The sequence below is a fragment of the Vipera berus genome, assembly GCF_964194415.1.
Source record: "Vipera berus genome assembly, chromosome: 8".
In the NCBI taxonomy this organism is placed as follows: domain Eukaryota; kingdom Metazoa; phylum Chordata; class Lepidosauria; order Squamata; family Viperidae; genus Vipera; species Vipera berus.
The window spans coordinates 7,662,286-7,684,050 of record NC_138211.1 but is presented as its reverse complement, the minus strand read 5'-3'; the positions used below and the strand labels follow the sequence as shown (position 1 = coordinate 7,684,050).

At 46.9% G+C, this 21,765-nt stretch overlaps 1 protein-coding gene across 3 annotated transcripts in view; it reads left to right on the top strand.

Moving 5' to 3' along the window:
* FLI1 (Fli-1 proto-oncogene, ETS transcription factor) overlaps window positions 1-21,765 on the top strand; it is a 91,080-nt gene that overhangs the window by 11,252 nt on the left and 58,063 nt on the right. The window contains exon 1 of one of the 3 annotated variants that reach the window (XM_081333692.1): window positions 12,508-12,686. The exons of the other annotated variants lie outside the window; for them this stretch is intronic. Coding sequence (XP_081189818.1) covers window positions 12,669-12,686 — 18 coding nt within the window. The 5' untranslated portion in view covers window positions 12,508-12,668. Of the gene's footprint in view, window positions 1-12,507; window positions 12,687-21,765 lie in introns of those variants that run through there. 3 annotated transcript variants of the gene reach the window in all.

The window sequence follows — 21,765 nt, the reverse complement described above, 5'->3', positions numbered from 1 at the left end:
GACAGACAGACAGACAGACAGACAGATGACAGTTGTATGTCATCCAGAATCACTTGTGTAGAATGGGTGCCCATATACATTTGATAGATAAATAAACAAGCAAATAATGGGGAAAGAGTTGTGACAATGGATGAAATAAAGCCCTGCCAATGTCAGACTATAAATAGAAGGGGTGGGGTGGGAAATGATAAATAATATCCTCGCTAATTCACATATAGACACTACCACTTAAACACACTATCCTATTTGATGGCACGTTCATCTTTTAGGGGGGGAAATATCTATGTTAGGTTTCTCTGTGTGGTTTCACCAAGGGAGGGAAAGGATTTCTGCCCCACCTTAATAAGCTGAGAAAGAAGTTGTACTTCATAGAATAATGTCTTGGGTTTTCTTTTTTTTTTTTAAAAAATAGACTTTCATAGAGGCATAAAGTTTTTGCTGTTATACAAAGAAGCATATTCATAAAGAAAACGGAACTGTGGTGAATGAAAACAATATTTAGTTTGTTCTTTGCATTGCCCTGACTAGGAGGCTGGAGAAGAAAAAAAGTTTTAACATGCTTAAAATAAAAATGCGAATTGTTGGTGGCAAAAATGAGTAACATTTTCACCAGGCAGGAAAATATTAATATTCTTGACAAATGAAGAGTCAAATTTTTCTGACTTTTATTCTACAGTGTCACAAATGATCAATGGCTGACAGAGAAAAATGTCTAATTCTACATCACTTTGCCAATGACGGTCTTGTTTCATGAATGCCTTAAAAGGAAGAGCTTTCAGTGCAATTATTTTATTGTCAGTTGGTCAACAATTTGGAGAAAAACATTTTTTTGTATTTTTCTTTTCCATTCCTGGAGGCTCTTAAAGCAAACCCCTTTCCTACTTCCCCTACATTCCTTGATTTGCTCAGATTTCAAACCAGGTTGGGCAACTTATACAGTATTTTAGGAATTGATCTTTTTTTTTTAAGCGCTCCACAATTCTAAGAAGCATAAACAATGAAGAGGGAGGCCGGGATTTGTAGCTCAGCAGCACCTGTCAAGTCACAGTTCTCCCATCACTACAAGCCACTGTTGCTTTGGAATCTTCCATTTTTCTGAGCAAAACAAGAAATCTGCAAACCGAGGTGCAAAATATCAAAAGAACCATTAGCACAATACAACTGAAGCACTGCCTGTTTTTATGCACCACTGCATCATTAAGGCTGCTGTTTTGACCCCACTGAAATCGTGAAGTATTTAAGTTTGGATGCCCAAATGGAAAACATGTTCTAAAGACAACCCGTTTTCAAAAGCTGGATTTGATTGATTGATTGATTGATTGATTGATTGATTGATTGATTGATTTCTGTGCTGCCCATCTCACTAATACAGTGAGGTTGGTTCCATAAAAGCAAAAATCCCATCTCTAGCAAAAACAAAAGACATCAAACATGAGTAAGGTGAATTTATAAGGGGAATCTCATCCCCTTGTATTCAGTTGCACGTAAGTCTTGGAACAAGTAGCCAAATGTCTTAAAATCTACATTGGTAATCTAAAATCTAGAGCCTATTTGTATTGTGCAAATCTTCACAGGGAAGGTTGGATTCAAAAGCTATTTGGTGAAATCACCCACAGAAGCAGAGCCACAAAGCAAGGAGCATTAGATCAGGGTAATGGAATGTTCTCTGGAGCTTCCATGGTCTTCTGCTTCTCCTGAGTGCATCTAAAGAAGCCACTTGCCTCCAAGTTGAAGCATCTCAGGGTATTGGAGTAGAAGACCTCCAAGGTTCCATAGGTTTGAAGTGTTGCAACTGGGCATCCCTGCTCGAGGTACTTGAGACCCATAAGTGCAAGCAATTCCAGCCAAAAGAAAAACCTTGGGTCTAAGATATTTTAATGTGAATTCATCTGAATACTGAGTCAAAAGCAAGGCCAGTGAGGAAAGTTAACTCAGAATGCATCAGGCTACGCCCCAACATCTCCTGACTGTTTGACCATAAACGTTCCCATCTCCCAATGAAGTTTCTTGGATGAGAAGCAAAAATTCTTCTTCTTCTTCTTCTTCTTTTTCCTCAAGGAATAAAAGACAGTCCAGTTGCCTTTTGAAAAAAGCACCTTTCAGACAATTATGACCTGGATGGCTGAGAATCTCCATGGATATTTCCCATCACTCTACGTGTCTCGTGAGAGCTGCCAATCAGACATCAATGTACAGCAACATTGAGGTCTAATCATCCACTCCCAGGCAACATTGGTCTTGCCTTACATGTTTTTGAGAAGCTTTCTTCTCTCTATGAACAGGTGGTTCTTTTTTTCAATTGTTTCATGGAGCTTCAGGATTTATGTCACTTTTCTCTGAGGTGAAGGATTGTATTTGGGCTGACACCACCATTTAAAGTGTCCAAGAGATCTCTTGCTGGTGGTGGTATTTTCTGTTGCCGGTCTTGCTTTTTTTTTCCCTCCTTGGCTGCTCACCATTCCCAGTGTGGAAAAACGCCTTGTGAATTCTTCCATGGAGGTTTCATTTGGAAATGTGGGAAACCTGAAGGGCTTCAGTCCATCAGAGGTGAAAGAAGGACGCTAACAAAGAAACCCTGGCTTTATTTCAAGTTAGTAAGTGCAAACGAACAACCACGAATGTTGAAGCCCCGTTCTTTTGGTTGCAACTTGATAGGAGAAAGAGAAAGGGGGATGTCTGTGGACATTCTCAGCCAATCAGGTCAGGGTTGTCCCACAGGTGCTTTTTCAGGCGTCAAATGGACTTCCTTGTTTTTCTTTGAAGACGTTTCACTTCTCATCCAAGGAATGTCTTCAGCTCTGAAAGGTGTTCATCCCAAAATGCATAGCTAAATGTCTATGGAGATTCTCAGTCGTCCAGGTCATAGTTATCCCAAAAGTACTTTTCCAGAAGGCAACTGGACTTCCTTGTTTTTTCTCTGAGGACGTTTTGCTTCTCATCCTGAGGACACAAATAAACCTCCAGGTGGCCTCAACAACTCTCTAAAAAGAATGCAAATGACCAGCTGTCTGCAAGGAGTATAAATCCTTCCATTCCCCAACATCCAACCAAAGCTAAACATCTTCAAAAAGAAAAACAAGGAAGTCCAGTTGCCTCCTAAAAAAATCACCTTTGGGGGAAAGGGGGATTTTTTTTCCCCTGCAAGGTACTATTGAAAGCACCTCCTTGTGGATGGAATGACCCATTTGAAGCCTAAAAAGTGATAATGGTGAAAACCAACATGGTAGGGAAAAGAATGGTGGATTTAGAACACAAGAAAGATAGGCTGAAACAACGTTCATCAGCCTGACACACGAACTACTACGCCCCTGGGAAGTGATCTCTGGCTCTTTAGAAAATACATGAGTCAAATATGTGCTAATTATACTAGAGAGGGGAAAAAATATTGCTCCAAGATTCAGTATTGATAAATCTTGGGTTGCTATCCTGTGGCTTCAAACTTCATTTAAAAGAAGAGATGGGATGAAAACACACTGCAAACATTCTGGGGGGGGGGGGAAAGAAAAATGGAAGGAAGGAAGGAAGGAAGGAAGGAAGGAAGGAAGGAAGGAAGGAAGGAAGGAAGGAAGGAAGGAAGGAAGGAAGGGAGGAAGGAAGGAAGGAAGATTGGAAAAAGGAAGGAAGGAAGGAAGGAAGGAAGGAAGGAAGGAAGGAAGGAAGGAAGGAAGGAAGGAAGGAAGGAAGGAAGGAAGGAAGGAAGGAAGGGAGAGATTGGGGAAGGAAGGAAGGAAGGAAGGAAGGAAGGAAGGAAGGAAGGAAGGAAGGAAGGAAGGAAGGAAGGAGAAAAGGGGAATTCGGTTTTTATTCTGCCTCTGCTTTGATTCCTCTTGGCTTGAGACCACCACCCTCTCCCCTCCGAATTCTGATCCTGACAAAAAGAAGGGTTTTTTTCCTCTTTAAATTTTGCAAGCTTCTTCAATGAGAGTCCTGCACAAACTGTGATGTCTTATCAACACAGCTGGTTCTGCTATTGGAAAGACTTAAGCTATTTGGCAGGGTAAGCTAAACATTCTTATTCTCTTTATTCCTGAGCTGTTTCTAAACAGTTTTTCCTTCCTTCCTTCCTTCCTTCCTTCCTTCCTTCCTTCCTTCCTTCCTTCCTTCCTTCCTTCCTTCCTTCCTTTCTTCCTTTCTTCCTTCCTTCCTTCCTTCCTTCCTTCTCTGTTTGGAATACCTCTGGACTTCAATGGCATTTACACTATCTACATGTAGGCATGTAGGTAGGTGGGGAAATTACTTCATCTCCCCATGTGCATTCCAATCTCCCAGTATTTAGTTTTTACCACCATCTAAAAGAATCTGCAAGATGGCTTTAAAATACAGTAATAGGTTATCTTTTCCTAGAACAAATTTTATCTTGTTCTTCATTATGGTGGCGATAACTACCGCACATTGTTTTCCGATCTGGTTTAAAGATAATAGGGGAAGGGGTTTTTATTTCTCCTGGAAAATTCACCATGCTGAAGTTGTTAGAAAGAAAATGAGAGGCAGAGAGAGAGAGAGAGAGAGAGAGAGAGAGAGAGAGAGAGAGAGAGAGAGAGAGAGAGAGAGAGCCTACGGAACAGACTTTTACATTACAAGGCTCTTGTTTTTCCAGACTCCAGACTCTAAGTAATCAAATCCTTTCAGTTAATTCAGTAATTCTGCTGACCTTCTAAAAGTCCTGTTTGGGGGGGGGGGATATATAGGTAAATATACCTTTAAGAAAACACACCCAGCTCATCTCTATTTTTAGCTGGGCAGCACCTCGATTTTGCCCTCCCGCTTCTCCAACACACTCTGGAATGGGGGAGCTGGGTGTGGGGGGGGGAGGGGGGAGAACAGAGAAAAGCTTTAAATGTTTCCTTCAAATCTCCAATATATGAAGTCTGAGGAATAAATTCAAAGCAGGCCTGGATGCCTGAAGAAAGGTTAGAGAGAAATATTCCGTTTCATTCAGGCACATCAAGGGTCTAGCTGGAGTCTTGTTTAGCTAAGGTCAGACTAGACGAGGTCCTCCAATAAAAATAAATCTCAAATTAATTATGGCCTCAAGCGAGGGGCCAGACGTTTGGAGCTGGTGTGTGTTGTTTCTTCTTCTTCTTCTTCTTCTTCTTCTTCTTCTTCTTCTTCTTCTTCTTCTTCTTCTTCTTCTTCTTCTTCTTCTTCTTCTTCTTCTTCTTCTTCTTCTTCTTCTTCTTCTTCCTTCTTGTTTTCCTTCTCCTTCTCCTTCTCCTCCTTCTCCTTCTTCTCCTTCTCCTCCTTCTCCTCCTCCTCCTCCTCTCCTACTCTTACTCTTCCTACTCCTTCTCCTTCTCCTTCTTCTCTTTCTTCAGCTTCTCCTCCTCTTCTCCTTCTCCTCCTCTTCCTCCTCTTCTTCTTCTTTTCCTTTTCCTTCTCTTCCTCCTCCTCCTCCTTCTCCTCCTTCTCCTTTTCCTACTCCTCCTCTTCCTCCTCTTCTTCTCCTCCTTCTCCTTCTTCTCCTTCAGCTTCTCCTCCTCTTCTCCTCCTCCTCTTCCTCCTCTTCTTCTTCTTTTCCTTTTCCTTCTCTTCCTCCTCCTCCTCCTCCTTCTCCTCCTTCTCCTTTTCCTACTCCTCCTCCTCCTTCTACTCCTCCTCCTCCTCTTCCTCCTCTTCTTCTCCTCCTTCTCCTTCTCCTCCTTCAGCTTCTCCTCCTCTTCTCCTCCTCCTCCTCTTCCTCCTCTTCTTCTGCTCCTTCTCCTCCTCCTCCTTCAGCTTCTCCTCCTCCTCCTCCTCTTCTCTTCCTCCTCCTCCTTCTTTTCCTTTTCCTTCTCCTTCTCCTCTTCCTCCTCCTTCCCCTCACCCTCAACCTCAACAGTCTACAACTTCCAAATGCTCAATTGAAACATTTCGATGGCAACAGCATGCTAAGCCACAAATAAGCCAAGTACATTATGGTTTAGGAGAAAAGTGTGACCAAGTCTCCAAGACCTACGTTTTGGCTAGCATCAACACTTACCCGAAACATGCACCGCCATTGTCTGCAGATCCATACAAAGACCAAGGTCTCTAACCTTGACATTCCTCTTCCCATTGGAAAGTGTGTGTGGAAGGGAGAGAAAAGATTTGCAAGGAAATCTTTTGAAATTCTTGCAAGGAATTTTTCTGTCTGTTCTGATTTAAGCAAAGAACTGCTGCATGCCATTCACTCTCTGGGCCATGATGGAAATTCCCCAATAACACGGCAAGGTCCAGTCCGTACTTCTTAGTCCAACTTCAGGGAAGGCTCACAAGGAAGCTGATGCCCCATTTTTTAATCCTCTCTGTGTATTGCAGGTTTAAGCCAGCCTTCTCCATCTCCTGGCACCCTCCAGATGTGGAGGGCACGCTGGACAGGAATTCTTAGAGTTCTTTGCACATCTGGAGAGCATCCAGTTGGGAAACGCTTGTTTAAATTTAGTAGAACCAACTATCTCTGTGAAACATAATAAGGGGTGAATGTACCCCCTCCCCTCCTTTGACTGCTGCAAGATCACCCCATCTGCTGCTCTTCCAAGACACCTAGAAAGAGATGCTAGAGAGGGATGCCGAGCCTCAGGTGGGACTAGAAACCCGGTCTCCTATTTGTCAAGCCTGGTCAGCCTTAACCACTACACCAAACTGGTTCCAGGGGAGAATTCGTCAATGCTTACTCTCGCAAGGGGTCTCTTGAAGGTATAAAAGCTTCAAGAACTACAAAACCTCCTTTCTGCTTGAGGTTCCTTGCATAAAACGCCCCACTTCACACACAACTGAGTTGCGTTTGAAGCGGGTAGGGTAAAAGAGAGTAGCCAAACGCCTCGCCCCTTTCTGTCGGTTCAAAATCTCTCTCTCTCTCTCTCTCTCTCTCTCTCTCTCTCTCTCTCTCTCTCTCTCTCTCTCTCTCTCTCTCTCTCACACACACACACACACACACACACACACACCATAAACACGAGCAAATTCAGGATCAGAGTTCAATTGATAAGCCCTTTAGCGCTCCCCTCTTCTTCGCAGCAGCTTTCGCCAAACAGGCGCCTCTTGTCTGCCCGGGTCCTGCGCACCCGCCATCCTATGGAAACGCGTCTCCTCTTTCTGCAGGGGAGGCAGCGGGGAACGACCCGCCGTCTCTGCGGGGTAGAGATGGGTGCAAAGTTAGGAGCAGCAAGAGGAGGCTGGGGTGGGGGGAAGGCAGGGGGGGAGTCCTAAAAGAAGCATCCTCACATGCGCCCTTTCCCCGCCGTCTCACGAAAGCTTTTACTTCCTAGACTCAGTGGCTTTGGGCTAAGCTTCTTGGATGAGAAGCGAAACGTCTTCAAGGAGGAAAAAAAAAGACAAGTCCAGTTGCCTCATGAAAAAAGCACCTTTGGGACAGCTGCCTGGTTGGCCAACCAGGCCCTTCCCTCGCCCCGGGTCCCAGGACAGGCGATTTGGTCTTTTCTACAGCTATTGGATCGCCTTGTTTGCATTGATCCTGTCGGGTTTGTTATTAGGAGGTTGGCCAAATAACTGCTCGGGCATCTTGTTCGGCTCTGCGCCGGGTTGTAACAACTCAGGCTCCTCTCCCCCCCCCCCCTTCAGAACGGGGAGCGGGCGCTCCTGGTTTCAGCTCCAAGGCAGGGAGCAGGCAGGGGCGGTCGAAGAAGGAAGCGCTGGGCGCCAGTCAGAATGCCAGGCAGAGACCCTCGTTGGGCGCTCTTGCGGAGGGATCTCTCCCACTTGCAGGAAAGAAATCAAGGGGTCTTTCCAGACAAGGGAACGGATAGGGGGTATTTTTTTAATTATTATTTATTTTTGGGGGGGGGGGGCTGCGTTCCAAAATTCCTGCTGCATCCGAAATCCAGATTTTTCGTGGTGATGGGGAGAGGGAGAGGCTTCGGTTTTCCTGGATCTTGGACTCGTCTTTGAACAGAAAAGAATTCCGGGGGGGGGGGGGGGAAACCAGTTCAGACAGAGGCAATCCCGAGCCAAAATCTTGGAAGAGGAGAGCGAGGGGGATCGTTATTAGTCCTTCCTTCCTTCCTTCCTTCCTTCCTTCCTTCCTTCCTTCCTTCCTTCCTTCCTTCCTTCCTTCCTTCCTTCCTTTTTTTCCCTCTTCTCAGGATCGCTTCCCCCACTTTCCCTTTAAAGCCACTTTCGTCAATTTCAGGATTTTGGACTTCGGCGTTGAGTTTTATTGCCCCCCCCCCCCCATTCCCACCCGTGGGTCGCCCGGAGGTCAAATTTGACGCCCTGCTCTTCTTCGGAGGCAGCCAGGAGCGTTGCAATTCTTCATTGGGAAGAATCGAGATCTTTGGGGAAACGACTGCCGGAACTGCTGTCCTGGGCAACCCGGGGCTTGCAAATAACGCCCCCCCCCCTCCCAAAATTCACACTCAAACCTATAGGCTCTGGCTGCAAGTACTGGTCGGTCCACAGAGGACAGGGGAGTGTAGAAAAATCTTGTTTCTACTTTGCTGTTTCTTCTCTCCCCTCTCCTCCAAGCACCGGTACTACACAGGTAGTCCTCCACTGACAACAATTCACTTAGTGACTGCGGAAGGTTGCAACAGCAGCGAAAACAGGGACTTATGACCGTTGTTCACACTTATGACCGTTGCAGCATCCTCATGGTCAGGGGATCAAAATCCAGCAGCTTGGCAACCCGTTCATATTTACGACTAGCGGCCCGCAGTGGGGGAGGGGGAGGGAGGGAGGGGATTGTCAGGTGATCCCCTTTTTGCGACCTTCCGACAAGCAAATTCAACGGGGGAAAGCCAGGTTCCCTGAACGAGGGTGTCGCTCACTTCACAACCGCGACGATTGGCTTAACAAACCGGCGGCAAGAAAAGTCGTAAAATGGGGCAGAACTCACTGAACCGATGAGTTTCGCTTAGCAGCCTACATTTTTTGGGACCTGGACTGTGGTCGTCAATCCGAGGATTATTCACTTTGGGGATGGGGTTCAAGGAAAGGGGCTAGAACTGGCTGGTTTTTTTCCCCGCCGCCGCCGCCCGCAGAGGGGTAAAGCAAAGGCGTCCGGGTGGGGGGCATGGACGGGGAGACCCTCAAAACCAGCCAGGCAAGCGAAGAGTTAAGCCCGACTTTTTTAATTGAATGCCAATGACAGTGGCCCCAGGCAGAAGGGACCTGACCCCGCTACAGCATCCAGATGTGCGCGGATCTCTGGGGACTCTTCTGCAGACCCACGCTTGGATTGTAAAAGTAGACAGGACTGTGGAAGGGGGGGAGGGAAGGGAGGGGGGAGGGAAAGCCGAAGAAAAGGGAGTCGGCGGTGGGGGTTTTGAATTCCCTCTCCTCCCCGCGGCGGAGGTGGGCCGAATGGCTGACAAGCAGGAATCCCGGCCCCGGTCACGTCCAGGTTGTGCTACGTCTGAACTGAGAAAAGGGGGAGTGGAGTTGAATAGATGGTGGAGGGCTAATTGGGAAGAGGAGGGGGCCGAGGAGAGAGAGAGAGGGGGGGTGAGTAGATGGGCTGGGGGAGGCTCCTCCATCCCAAACCTTCTCTGGAGGGAAGCGAACGCCGACCTAAGCCGACATCTTTCCACCCCCCGCCCCCCCGCCCGCCCCGTCGGCGCAGCGGATGCCGCCGCGCATCTATTTTGAAGGCGGGGAGCGAAAGGGAACTTGGGGGGCCTCTGGGGGTCCCCGCAGGCAGCCCCCGTCTCTCGCTGCCTGGTCGGATTAAAAATCCTGAGCAAGAAAAAAGGGGAAGAAAAAAAAAAAGGCTGGACGTGACAGAAGGTAACGGGGGGGGGTGGTGGTGGTGGTGGGTGGGGGAAAGAGGTAGGGATAGAGGTAAAGAAAGCCTAACATCCTCCCAAAATGTTTTTTAAAAAAGCAACAACCGTGAGGAGGTCCTTCGTATTTTTTTTAATTATTATTATCATTTTCTAACCCACGTTTTTGGGACGCCCCTCCCGGCCTCCTTCAAAGCACGAGAGCGGCCGACTCGTTTCAGGTCGCGGACCGGGTGAAATGAAACAGACGCGTTGAAATAAGTTTGGGAGATTCGTGCAGATTCCACCCCCCACCCGCACCCCACCCCACCCCTCTCTCTCTAAGGCGGAGGAGAAAGGCGATCCCACCAGCCTTAATAATAATGAGAATCATAAGCGCCTCTCTCTCTTCGCTTCGTGGAGTAGCTGCTTTTGGGAGGTGGGGTGGTTGATTCTGCAGACTCGGATGGTTCTGAGCTTGGGGGGGGGGGGTCGTGCGAACCGCGGAGAAAAAGCCACAGGTCTTTGTCACCGCGGTATCTTCGGGAGGGGAGGGGGCGAGGCGTGAATTAAGGGTGGGTGGGTATGTCGCCTCTTTTTTTTATGGCTGGGGACGGTGCCGCCGGCGGCCGAAGCAGACCGCGGCCCCAATGCGGGCTGCTCTGCCCTTACTTTCGAGTAAACGGTCCGGGCAGTGGAAGAACGCTTCGCGGGTGTTAAATCTCGTTTTCCTTCGGCCCTATCTTTTAGCTCCCCTCCCCACGTCCAGTCTCCCGGCTTGGTGGGGATGGTGAATTCAAGAAATCCTAGCCCTAAAACAGTCAGCGATCTGGTATTTGCTTCGTCTTCACCACCCTTCCGAATTCCAGGAAAATGACATTGGCGGGAATCACAAGAACCAAAGTAGTTTATATATATATATATAAAAAATCTTTATATGACTTAGGACTTTGCTTTAAAACGACCTCAGGTGCCAGAGTCAGGGAACCGGACGGATAAACCCGTGTAAACACCAGAGTAAGATCCACAGAGCAAAAATCCATTTACTTCCGAGGAAGCAGGCTTCTGGGTGGCACTGTACAATCCGTTGATTGACTCCCAAGCATCAGGGCCTCCCAGCTCGATCACAGAGCGGTTTACACTAAAGTAAGACCCGTTGAAACCAACGAGACTTGCTTGAAGTCGTCCCATCTAGAGGTAAAGCTATAAAAATCGATTGCAGAAATAAAGGAAATGTTTCAGTCCTGCCAACAACTCCAAGGACTTTAAAAAAAAAATAATCTGCCCTAGAATAAATGTGCATTATTGGAAAGAAAGATGCTTGGGTAGGTCTGACTGAATTGAATAAGACTTGCTTCCAGATCTACTGCATATAAAATTGCTGTAAGAGAGGCGCGCGCGCGCACACACACACACACACACACACACACACACACAGGGCACGTGACCAAAGCCGGTACCATTAGGACAATCCACAGGGAAGTTTGTAAAAATCAAACTCTTTTAAAAAAAACAAAACAAAACAAGCCGTTGCTTTAAATAGAGAGAGGCAGCTGGTATAGTACTTAAAGCACCGGAGTAGGAGCCAGGAGACCGTGAATTCTAGTTCTGCCTTAAGCCTCGAAGCCAAATAGTGTTCTTGGGGTCTCTCAGCCCTAGGAAGAAGGAAGCAAGGGGCAACCCAAGAAAAAGCAGAGATCAGTCCAGGCAGACTCAGGAAGGAAGGAAGGAAGGAAGGAAGGAAGGAAGGAAGGAAGGAAGGAAGGAAGGAAGGAAGGAAGGAAGGAAGGAAGGATTACTTAAATACATTCACGTGTCTCTTAGAGGCAGCCTGTGATCATAGCACGTATAAATCCCCTTGGGGGGCTGCGGGAGGGCGAAGTGGGGGGGGAACCAATCTAACATAGTTAACCCCGATCCTCCTGTTACAACTTCAGGCTATTCTTTGGCCATGGATTTATTTTAAAGTGGGGTGATTCTAAGAGTTTACACGCCGACCATTTCCATCCGAAACGCGGCAATCTGGACTGAATTACAGATATCTTAAGCCTCCCCGTCTTCGAAATTTACTGTAACTCCGGGCCAAAAAAAAAAACCGCAGTCAAAAAAAAAGGATGAATAAGCCTTAGCACCCCCACACCCAAACGTGCGGGAAGCAAAGCGGAAATGTAACGACCCCAGCCGGCCTTCTAAGAATCGTGGCCAGCGAGCAGGTCCTAACAAGCGGATGGGACGCTGTTTCCGAGACAAGGCGATTAAAAGTGGGCATGCGGGACGCCGATGCCAAGAGTCCCCAGTTCTGGGTTGATCAGCTCTCCTCTCCCCTCCTCTCCCCATCAGATGTAATATTATATATATATAATGCCAACCGATGGAGAACGCAAATAGCTCTTCTTCCGCCTCCCCAACCGGCCCGCAAAAGTCGAAACGGTCCGTCTCCTCCAGAGCGAGCGATTCTCTTAATTCGGCTTCTCTCTCCCGCGGGAGAGGAAAGACCCCCCCCCCCGCCAGGCTCGGGCTTTTGAGCGCATCCAGCCTTCTCTGGATCGCGAAGGCAGGCGGGCGCAGCGGCCGGGCCGAGTTTTCCTCCCCATCAAGTGACTTCACTTCCCAAAATTAGCAGGGGGTGGGGGAAAAAAAGAGTTTTCATCCGGTGACTGTCGCCCTTTCGCTTTACGCCAAGCGCGAGGGGAGTCGGAGAGTCGGACGCGCCTTGGAGTAGCGCGCAGCGGAATCCCCGAAAGAGGCTCGGAGAAGGACGGGGACGCGCGCTCGGCGGCGGCGGCGGCAGCAGCGGGGAGGGGTGGGGTGGGGGGAGAGCGGACGTCGGGAGCGCGCCGCGAGCTAGGCCGGGCAAGAGGAGCCGCGGGAGCGAGGATCCGAGTTTGGGACTCTCGGAGAAAAGGGGCGTCTTTTGGAGGGGGGGGGGAGGCGCGCGGAAACCGGGTCAATGTGGAGACCTTGGCGACCCCCGGCTGGAGATCGAGCTCGATGGACGGGACTATCAAGGTAAGAGGAGGAGGCGGCGGGGGCGGCAAGCCACGGGGACGGAGGGGAGAAGAGGCGTTCCGCTCGCCGGAGAAGCGGGGCGGGAAGGGCGAGGGGTGGCTCTTTCGGCGAGGTGGCTCCTGGCTTCCGTTAACTCAAGTCGTGGTGGATCGGGTATTCCTTTTAATCCTCCCGCCCCCGGGCTCCCCACTTCCCTCCAATTCTCTGCCTGCTAAAGTTTCGCTAAAGCTGCGGGAAACGCAAAGTTGCAAAGTTTGCCAAGTTTGCCACAAGAAGGAAGGCTGGAAAAGAAGGAAAAAAGCGGGCCGGGCTGTGGAGAGGGAGAGGAAAAGCGCAGTTGTGAGCGCAGCGCAAACGCTTCTCGCCCAGATGCGAGCTTCCCCCTCGACTCTGACTCGCCTCCGGCCAGCCCCGCCGTGGCTAATCCGGCCTTGCCGCCGCCGGCTCCGCAGTTTGGCCTCCGCCGCTTTTCTGCGGCTCGCCCTGCGCTTGCCGTTCCCCGCTCCTCCGCCCTTTCCCCGATCTCTGGAAGGGGCAGATCCGGACGGTTCCATCGAGGGGGAAAGAGAACCGGACGGAGCTGTCAGCGGAGCGGACAAGGCTGGTTCGGAGAGCCGAGGGCGCGCTCCGGGGGGGGGGCGGGGGGGGCCCGCTTCGAGACAGAGGCGCCGAAGTCTGGCCGGAGCTCGGAGTCCGCTGCGGCGACAGGACTCCGAGACGGGCCAAGGGTGGCGGGAAGGGGCGCGTAGGAAATTCTTCGGCACGGTGTACCTGGGTGGGTGGGTGGGTGGGTGAGTTAAATGAGGTTGGATGGGAGTAAACAGCCCTCTGGTCGGCTTTCAGGGAGATGTTTATAAGGACGTTTTCTTCGGAGGGCCGCCAATAAGCGGTTTTTGTTCTTCCCTGCCACATGTATGCCGGTGAGAATGCAGCTTTTGTTTCGGGTCTATTTTTAATTTTAATTTTAATTTATTTTATTTTTTTAAAAAATGGCAATGCGTATTTCTGGGGAAATTGGCCAGAAAAAGGGAGCCAACGTTGAAGGGAAGTTGTAAAACCAGGTCCAGCAATTGCTTACTTGTGCCACGAAAGACCCCATCAGCCGAAAGGTGTTTATAGACTTTTTTTTTTAATCCTTGGCGGCGCGTTTCCAATGCTTAGACTGCGATCCTCCGCTACTGGAAATCCTGTAGCGCCACGGATCGTATTTGCACGGCCCGGCTTGCTTTCTGGTTTGACAAGGAAGCCGGGTTTTCTCAGTGCTCCGGCGGGCTTGGCTTCGCAGGAGGATTCGTGCAACGGTAGGCCAAAACTGTGGCTTTGCTTCTTTGCGCAAAAAAAAAAAACCCTCTCTTGAAAACACAACCTCTGCAATGCTGTTAAGGAATAAAAAGTTGCAAAGGAACTTGGTTCTTTCTTCCTGCCTCTCCCCCCCCCCAAAAAGAAAAAAGTTTTCAGCCACCTTGTCAAAATGCCTCTGAGGTGTTACACCAGATGTGCTTTAGCCTGGGATGAGAGGAGGAGGAGGAGGAGGAGGAGGATGGAGGGAAGGAGAAGGAGGAGAAGGAGAAGAGGAGGAGGGAGGAAGGGAGAAGGAGGAGGAGAGGAGGAAGAGGAGAATGGGAGGAGGAGGAGGAGGAGGGGGATGGAGGGAAGGAGAACGAGAAGGAGGAGGAGAATGGAGGGAGGGAGAAGGAGGAGGAGAAGAGGAGGAGGAGAAGAGGAGGAGGGAGGAAGGGAGAAAGAGGAGGAGGAGGAGAGGAGGAAGAGGAGAATGGGAGGAGGAGGAGGAGGAGGTGGGCAGCAGCTTTATGGCTTGGCCTTCCTCCTTTTCTTTTGCCCTCCACCAGCCCACAACAGCTTACAGACAGGGGGGGGTGGGCCAGTTTGCCCTCTGTGAGTAACAAGTGCAACCTTGCAGCCCCAAAGGGAAGGACAGGAAGAGGAAGTGAGTGGTGGGGAACAGCAAGGATCTGATGATCTGGCAGTCCTGGAGCGGCAGCAAAGACGGGAGCTATTTTGTCTCCTAACCACATCTCCTGGAGATGAGCCCAGTTCCCTCTTCAGCCTCCTGGACTCCAGGCTCAGCCATCTGCCTTCCAGCTTGCTTCCCCCCCCACACCCACCCCCGCCACAATGAAGCTGCCCTCCGGATTAAAGGGTGGCATGGCTGCCTTCCACCATAGTAAAAATGAGGGGCCATTTTCACTTACCCTGGAAATTCCATTCGAAATGGTGGGTGTTGGTTTTTCCTCTGGGGCAGGGTTTCCTAACCTGGGTCATTTCCAAGGTATGGACTTCAACTACCAGAATCCTTATCAATTGCCATGCTGGCAGTGGAATTCTGGGAGTTGAAGTCCACTTGCCTAGAAATGGTCAAGTTGGGGAAATACTGCTCTAGCAGTCAGCTTTGCCAGTGGCAGAAGGGCTGGGAGCATTGAGAAGGCCTTAGTTTTCCTTTCCACCCAATGGAAAACGCCCCAATCCAGGGCCGGGCTTGTGGGAGAAGAAGGTGGGAGAGTCAGAAGCTGCATTAAAGGGAATTAAGTTGAGAAGCAAAAGCAAATACCCAAAAAGATAAGTGGAGAGATGGGTTTGTAAAGTGATTCTCCTCTCCTTGTATTCAGTTATGGGTAGGTCTTGAAAGAGATAAACAAATGTCTTAAAATCTAAAATAGAATTTGGGCCAATCACCAGGAGACCATGAGTTCTAGTCCCGCCTTAGGCATGTAAGTCGACTAGGTGATTTTGGGTCCATCACCAGGAGACGTGAATTCTAGTCCCACCTTAGGCATGTAAGTCGACTAGGTGGCTTTGGGCCAATCACCAGGAGATGTGAATTCTAGTCCCGCCTCAGGCATGAAAGTTGACTAGGTGACTTTGGGCCAATCACCAGGAGACGTGAATTCTAGTCCCACCTTAGACATTAAAGCTGATTGGGTGACTTTTAGGCCAGTTGCCCTGTCAGCCTAACCCACCTCACAGGGGTTGTTTTTGTGAGGAAGATGGGAGAAAGGAGCATTAGATATGTTTGCCATCTGGAGTTATTTATCAAAACAAAAGGATGGGTATAAATAAATAAATACTTTACTAATTTTTCTCCATGCCTTCTGGTGTGTTGAATATTATGCTAAATGATGCCCAGAGCCCCATTCCGCTTGCCTGCAGCATCCTTAAAATGGCAGCAAGCAAGAGATCTTGGAGAAAGAGGGTCCATAGTATTGCTAAGAGCGATCCACCCACCCACTAATTTCTAAATACAGGTAGTCCTCAATTTACCACAGTTCATTTAGTGACTGTTCAGAGTTACAATGGCGCTGAAAAAAAGTGACTTCTGACCGTTTTTTTCCCAGTTACGACCTTTCAGCATCCCCCTGGTCACGTGATCAAAATTCGGAAGCTTGGCAACTGGTTCGTATTTAGGACGGTTGCAGCGTCCTCGGGGTCCCGTGATCCCCTTTTGCGATCTTCTGACAAGCAAAGTCAATGGGTGGAAGCCAGATTCACTTAACAACCGTATTATTCACTTAACAACTGCAGTGATTCCTTTAACAACTGAGACAAGGTCTCAAAATGGGACAAAACTCACGTAACGAATGCCTCCCTTAACAACAGAAAATTTGGGCTCCAGTGTGGTCGCAAAGCCGAGGACTAACTGTCCTAATCCAGTTGCATTATCCCCGAAACACCAAGCAACCCTTGGTGGAGACGAGACAGGGCTTTGATCCTTAAGGCTTCAAAGCTTCCGAGCTGGCGGATGAAAAAGGTCTCAGGAAATGGGCAAGACAAATATGATTTAAGGTCCTGGTCTCTGGCAGGCGGGGGACACCTGGTAAAAGTCCTAAATAACGGCAACTGGCATTTTCTGCAGCTGCAGCTCCGCCTCGTTTGCAAATTTGGTTTGCCGCAATGTAACGGATGGGAGATTACTGTAAGGACAGGCCTGGGATGACTGAAAAGTATTTTTTTTTCTGTTTGACTATTTGTCCCATTGCAGTTTTGACTCTCCGTGCTGCAGGAATGCATCTGTGTTGCTGGAGTTTAAAGCACACAAATAATGCACATAGCCTCCCCAAGTGTCTCTCTTTTGCAGCTCATTTAGGATGTTTTATTGTTGTTATTCTAGAATGTGATCCGCTGAGTAGCCAGCTTCACAAACGTCACTAAAACAAAACATGGTGCACTCCTTCACGGCAGAGCATGTTGTGTTACCCAGCCAGCATTGTTGATGGCGTAGCCAGTGCTATGATTTTATTCACTTATGGCTTATTTTAACAGACCATGGCTAACCAAAGCCTACTTTCATGTGGTGTGTGGACACAATATTTGGGTTTTAAGTGTAAACCCAAATGAACAATAGCTTGGGGTTGAACTGGACACCAGAACACCACTTTGCCAATAACACCCAGATAAGCAGAGATTAACAGAAAAATTAATACTAGACCAGCAGTCAAGCTGTACACAATACCCTAATCAAGGAGTTACCATTTTAGACAATTCAGACAAACAATCAAACAGTAAACAACAGTTTAATCAAGAAACCATCGAGAACACTAACAGGGCAAGTCACTTGTATATAAATAGAGAACAAACCCTACTCCTATCACTGGTGATGTTGCCTAGTTGGGTAATGAAACGTCTGCAAGAAAACCACCAATCTCAGAGAAGACCAAGGACCCAACATTAACACAATTTAAGTAAAATAAGTAACAACTCTTGGGGTCTTAAATACTCTTGTATGCATTGTAACTCAGTGGCATAGACCTTTTTTTTAAGACCCCCTCTCTGTTTTCAGTCCATGGGCCACTGAATAATTGGCTTCATATTCTCTCTTTCTCTCTGTTTTAGCAGGATTGGCAAATAGTTCTCATTGCCTAGTCCTAGTGTATTCTCTAAAAGGGATTATATAAAATATCTGGATAGTACCAGATCAGAAACATCTGCTCTATCAAGACAATAAGAAGTGTTGCCAAGAGAAGAGACATGTGGGGTTCACGAGTGAAATAACGTACCTACTTATCATCCCAGAAAGTTTACTAAGTCCAGAATTTTAAATGATGTAGCATCTTAATATGACAGGGCTGGAAGGGATCTTGAAGGTCTGCTAGCCCAACCCCCCACCCAAGGTAGAGTCCTTATACCATCCCAAAAGATTGTCCAACCTTTTCTTGAAAACCGCCAGCAATGGAGCACCCACAACTTGGGGTGGGAAGGTGTTCCACTGATTAATTGTTCTCACTGTCAAGAAATCCAGGTTGGATTTGACTCTGATGAACTTCCACACATTGCTTCTTGTCCTGCCCTTTGGTGCTTTGGAGATTAATCAACACCCTCTTCCCTGCCACAACCCTTCAAGTATTGAAAGACTGCTATCAGATTTCCCCTAATCCTCCTCTTTGTTAGGCTAAACCTACCTAGTTCCCTTATGACCTCTTATCCTTATTGCTGTTCTCTGCAACTAGCTACACACTGTTTGAAAGTTGCAGGACTTTTTAATCTACCTGTCACTGGAGAATTGTTCTCTGAGTAACAGTTCCTGGGAGGAGTTCCAGGTGAACTATGTGGGCCTTGGAAGATACAGTAGCTAGGAATTCACTGGCAGATTTGTTATTAGTTGCGAAGTCCTGTCCAACCCATTGCAACCCCATGGACAATGTTCCTCCAGGCCTTCTTATCCTCTACCATCTTCTGGAGTCCATTTAGGCTCACGCTTATTGCTTCAGTGACTCCATCCAGCCACCTCATTCTCTGTCGTCCCCTTCTTCTCTTGCTCTCAACCTTTCCCAGCATGAGGCGCTTCTCCAGTGAGTCCTTCCTTCTCATTAGGTGGCCAAAATATTTGAGTTTCAACTTCAGGATCTGGCCTTCTAAAGAGCAGTCAGGGTTGATCTCCTTTAGGACCGACTGGTTAGATCGCCTTGCAGTCCAAGGGACTTGCAGGAGTCTTCTCCAGCACCATAGTTCAAAAGGCCTCATTTCTTTGGCGCTCAGCCTTTCTTACGGTCCAACTTTCACAGCCATTCACAGCAGAAGTAGGAGATAATATAAAGATCTATCTCTAAGTTAGAAGGCAGAGGATAGGCACTCTTTGTGCCTAAGGCCTGGAGCTGCTTTCTATCAGAGAAGGAATTTAGTCCAATCTAGTAACAATTATAAAAAAGTAGCTGGTTTCTTATTCTTATTCCTCCTCCATTCTTCACCTTCTATTTAGTGTGGTGGCTTAGATGTTCTATGTGAGTCAAGAAATTTAAAGGGTTAATTATGATTGTGATAGCTGTCCTTCTCCAGAAGATGAAAGGAGAACAAGAGTCGAAGTATGCATATTTTAGAATTCATATTACTACTACAACTATCAGCCTACAGAATTAGATGGTCCTGAGCGACTACAGTAGCTAGGGATCCATTGCAACAAAAAAATAAAAACCACTATGAGCACTGCAACTTGGCTGGTTGCAGCCCTACAGCAATATGTTTTTATTATATCTCTGCAATTAGCAATGTAACTGAAAAACAGCTACTTCTCTCTCACTGTACCAGTCCCTCAGGGCATAGACTCATGGTCATGGGGAAGCAGAGGAGTTGGCTTTAAAACAACTGCTTGCAAGGAGGAATGCAAGCCATGGAGCTCAACCGCAACTGTAAGAGCTTCTCTCTGCATTTCGACACATGCCTTTCATTAAGTGGTGAAAGCCTGTCCGTGACAAGAATTCACCATGCATGGTGCAAAAGCCACCTGAATGAAATTCTTGCAGTGATGACTGTAGCTGTGTCCTCATCTCCCTTTAGTGTGTCCCCTGTTTCTAAACACCAGCATTTTGCTCTAAGTTGATTAAACTTTGCTCATGAAATCTACCACTAGAGGTATACGGCTCTTGGAGAAAGTGCGTCGACTGGACTTTGATTCCGTAGGTTGCCATCTCTCTGGGGTCAAAGTGTTGCCTGCTGCGCTATAGCTTCCACACAGAGTTAGTCTCATAAAGCAGAACAGCTTTGTTTCCAGACTGTGTTAAGACCCTAAAACCCAAACTTCGCATTTTTATATATTGGTCCTGTTGTTCTGAACAAACGTTCTGAACATCCTATCCAAAAGGTAATTCTCTTTATATTCACTGTGATTAAAAGTCCTTCACAGGGCTGCTGCTTATTTCAAATTCAGGGGCTAAGCTAAGGATTTAAGCAAGCTATCTATTTTGAAGTTGTTCGCGAGTTGATGAGTTTTGAAAGAATTGCTTTCTCAGAGGACCTTCACTAAGGAAAATGCATTTTAAAGAAGGGATCTGCAGTGAAGGAGCAGCTGGTTCATTGCAAAATTCCAACCAGATGCTAATAAACTAGATTTTTTGATAGTAAACTCACTGGTTTTAATAGAGCTATTTCCAAGTGAATATGCAAACTTTATATGCATTCTTATGTAGATCTCGGATTGTAGCAGTTATTTAACTGAAATCTCTAAGGTACAGGTTTCTGGGTCTAATGAAGAGATGATGTTGAAATCATGGGTAATTATGTTCCAAACAATCTGAAACCACATCTGGATAGATCGAATTTGTTAAGTGTTTTGATCTGCCTAGTTATCTATGAACGAATGATGAAATAGAGCTTCTAGTATGTGCTTGGAATTTACGGTATTTTGTATATATTAATATTTTAAATTAATTGTACATGATCAACATGGTAAACCAATGGAACATAATCCAGTTGACAGTGTTTTGCATTGTTACTTTCCTATGCAGAATAATATACAGAAAGTCCTTGACTTATAACCACACCTGGGAATGGAATTTCTGTTGCTGTGCAAAATTATTGTTAACTCAATGTTATCCACTTTTATGATCTTTTTTTGCCACAGTTGTTAAAGGGATCACTGCAGTTGTAAAGTGAATCAATCATATGGTTGTTAAGCAAATCTGGCTTATCCTATTTGACTTTGCTTGTTGGAAGCCAGTTGGGAATATCACCGATGGTGAGCATTGGAACGCTACAACCGTTGTAGAAATTAAGAAAGAAAAATTATCTGGATTCACATGTCCCACTAATTCATGAACTCACCCATTACGAGCCAAAACCATGTTTTATGGCTTAGCAAATCATATGAACTCTGCCAGTTGAGGCTTGAATAGCTTTCAATAAATCATAGTTAAAGAAACTGTGGCTTAGCAGAATACAGAAACTTTAATTTTGTTTCCTATGGCCATCGCCACCAATTCATTAGTGTTTCCTTTTATGTGAAATAGGACATTTGAGAAAAAGGAAAAAAGGTTTGAGGAAATTACAAGATAAGAAAGTAATCCTGAATTGTATTACTGTACTGGTTTAAGACTGCAATAAACTGACTGACTTGAGTTTTATTATAAAAACAGAACGTGAAACTTTGCTGCTGCTGAGGAACTAAATTTGCTAGAGGCCCATTTGGAGAACAGAGAAGCTTATTTTATTCTTTTTTTTAAAAAAAGAAAAAAATTATAAAGCCACCCACCTTATAACAAATCCCAATTAAAAATTAAAAGGACATAAGAACTATATTAAAACTATAAAAACTGAACACATTAAAAGCAACAACCTGGCAGCCAAGTCATGTAGTCTGTTCTCCCAGCATTTGAGGGGAAAAGTCAGGTTCTCTGTACTTTACAAAAGGCTAAGAGAGGCCTGCTGAAATTCAGAGGACAGAGTATTTCATAGGGCAGGCCTGTCACAGAAAAGACACCATTCCTGGTTCCCATCAGATGACAATATTTAAGGGAAGGCACTACAAGCATGTCCACCCTCTCTGACCTGACAAGACAGGTAGCTGTCCTTTGGGAAAGGTAGTCACAAGATAACCTGGCCCTGTGCCATCTATGGCTTTAAAGGTGATGACCAGCACCTTGTATTGTGCCTGGAAAGAAACTGGAAAACCAGTGCAACTTACCTAACAAAGGCTTTACATGAGTAAATACATAGGACCCCATTACTATACATTCTGAACCAGTTGAAGCTTCTGTGTGGTCTTCAAGGGCAGCCCCACATGCAGCGAATTGCAGTCATCCAAACAGGAGGTGACCAAGGCACAAGTGACATGTGAACATGACCTCTCAGTCTA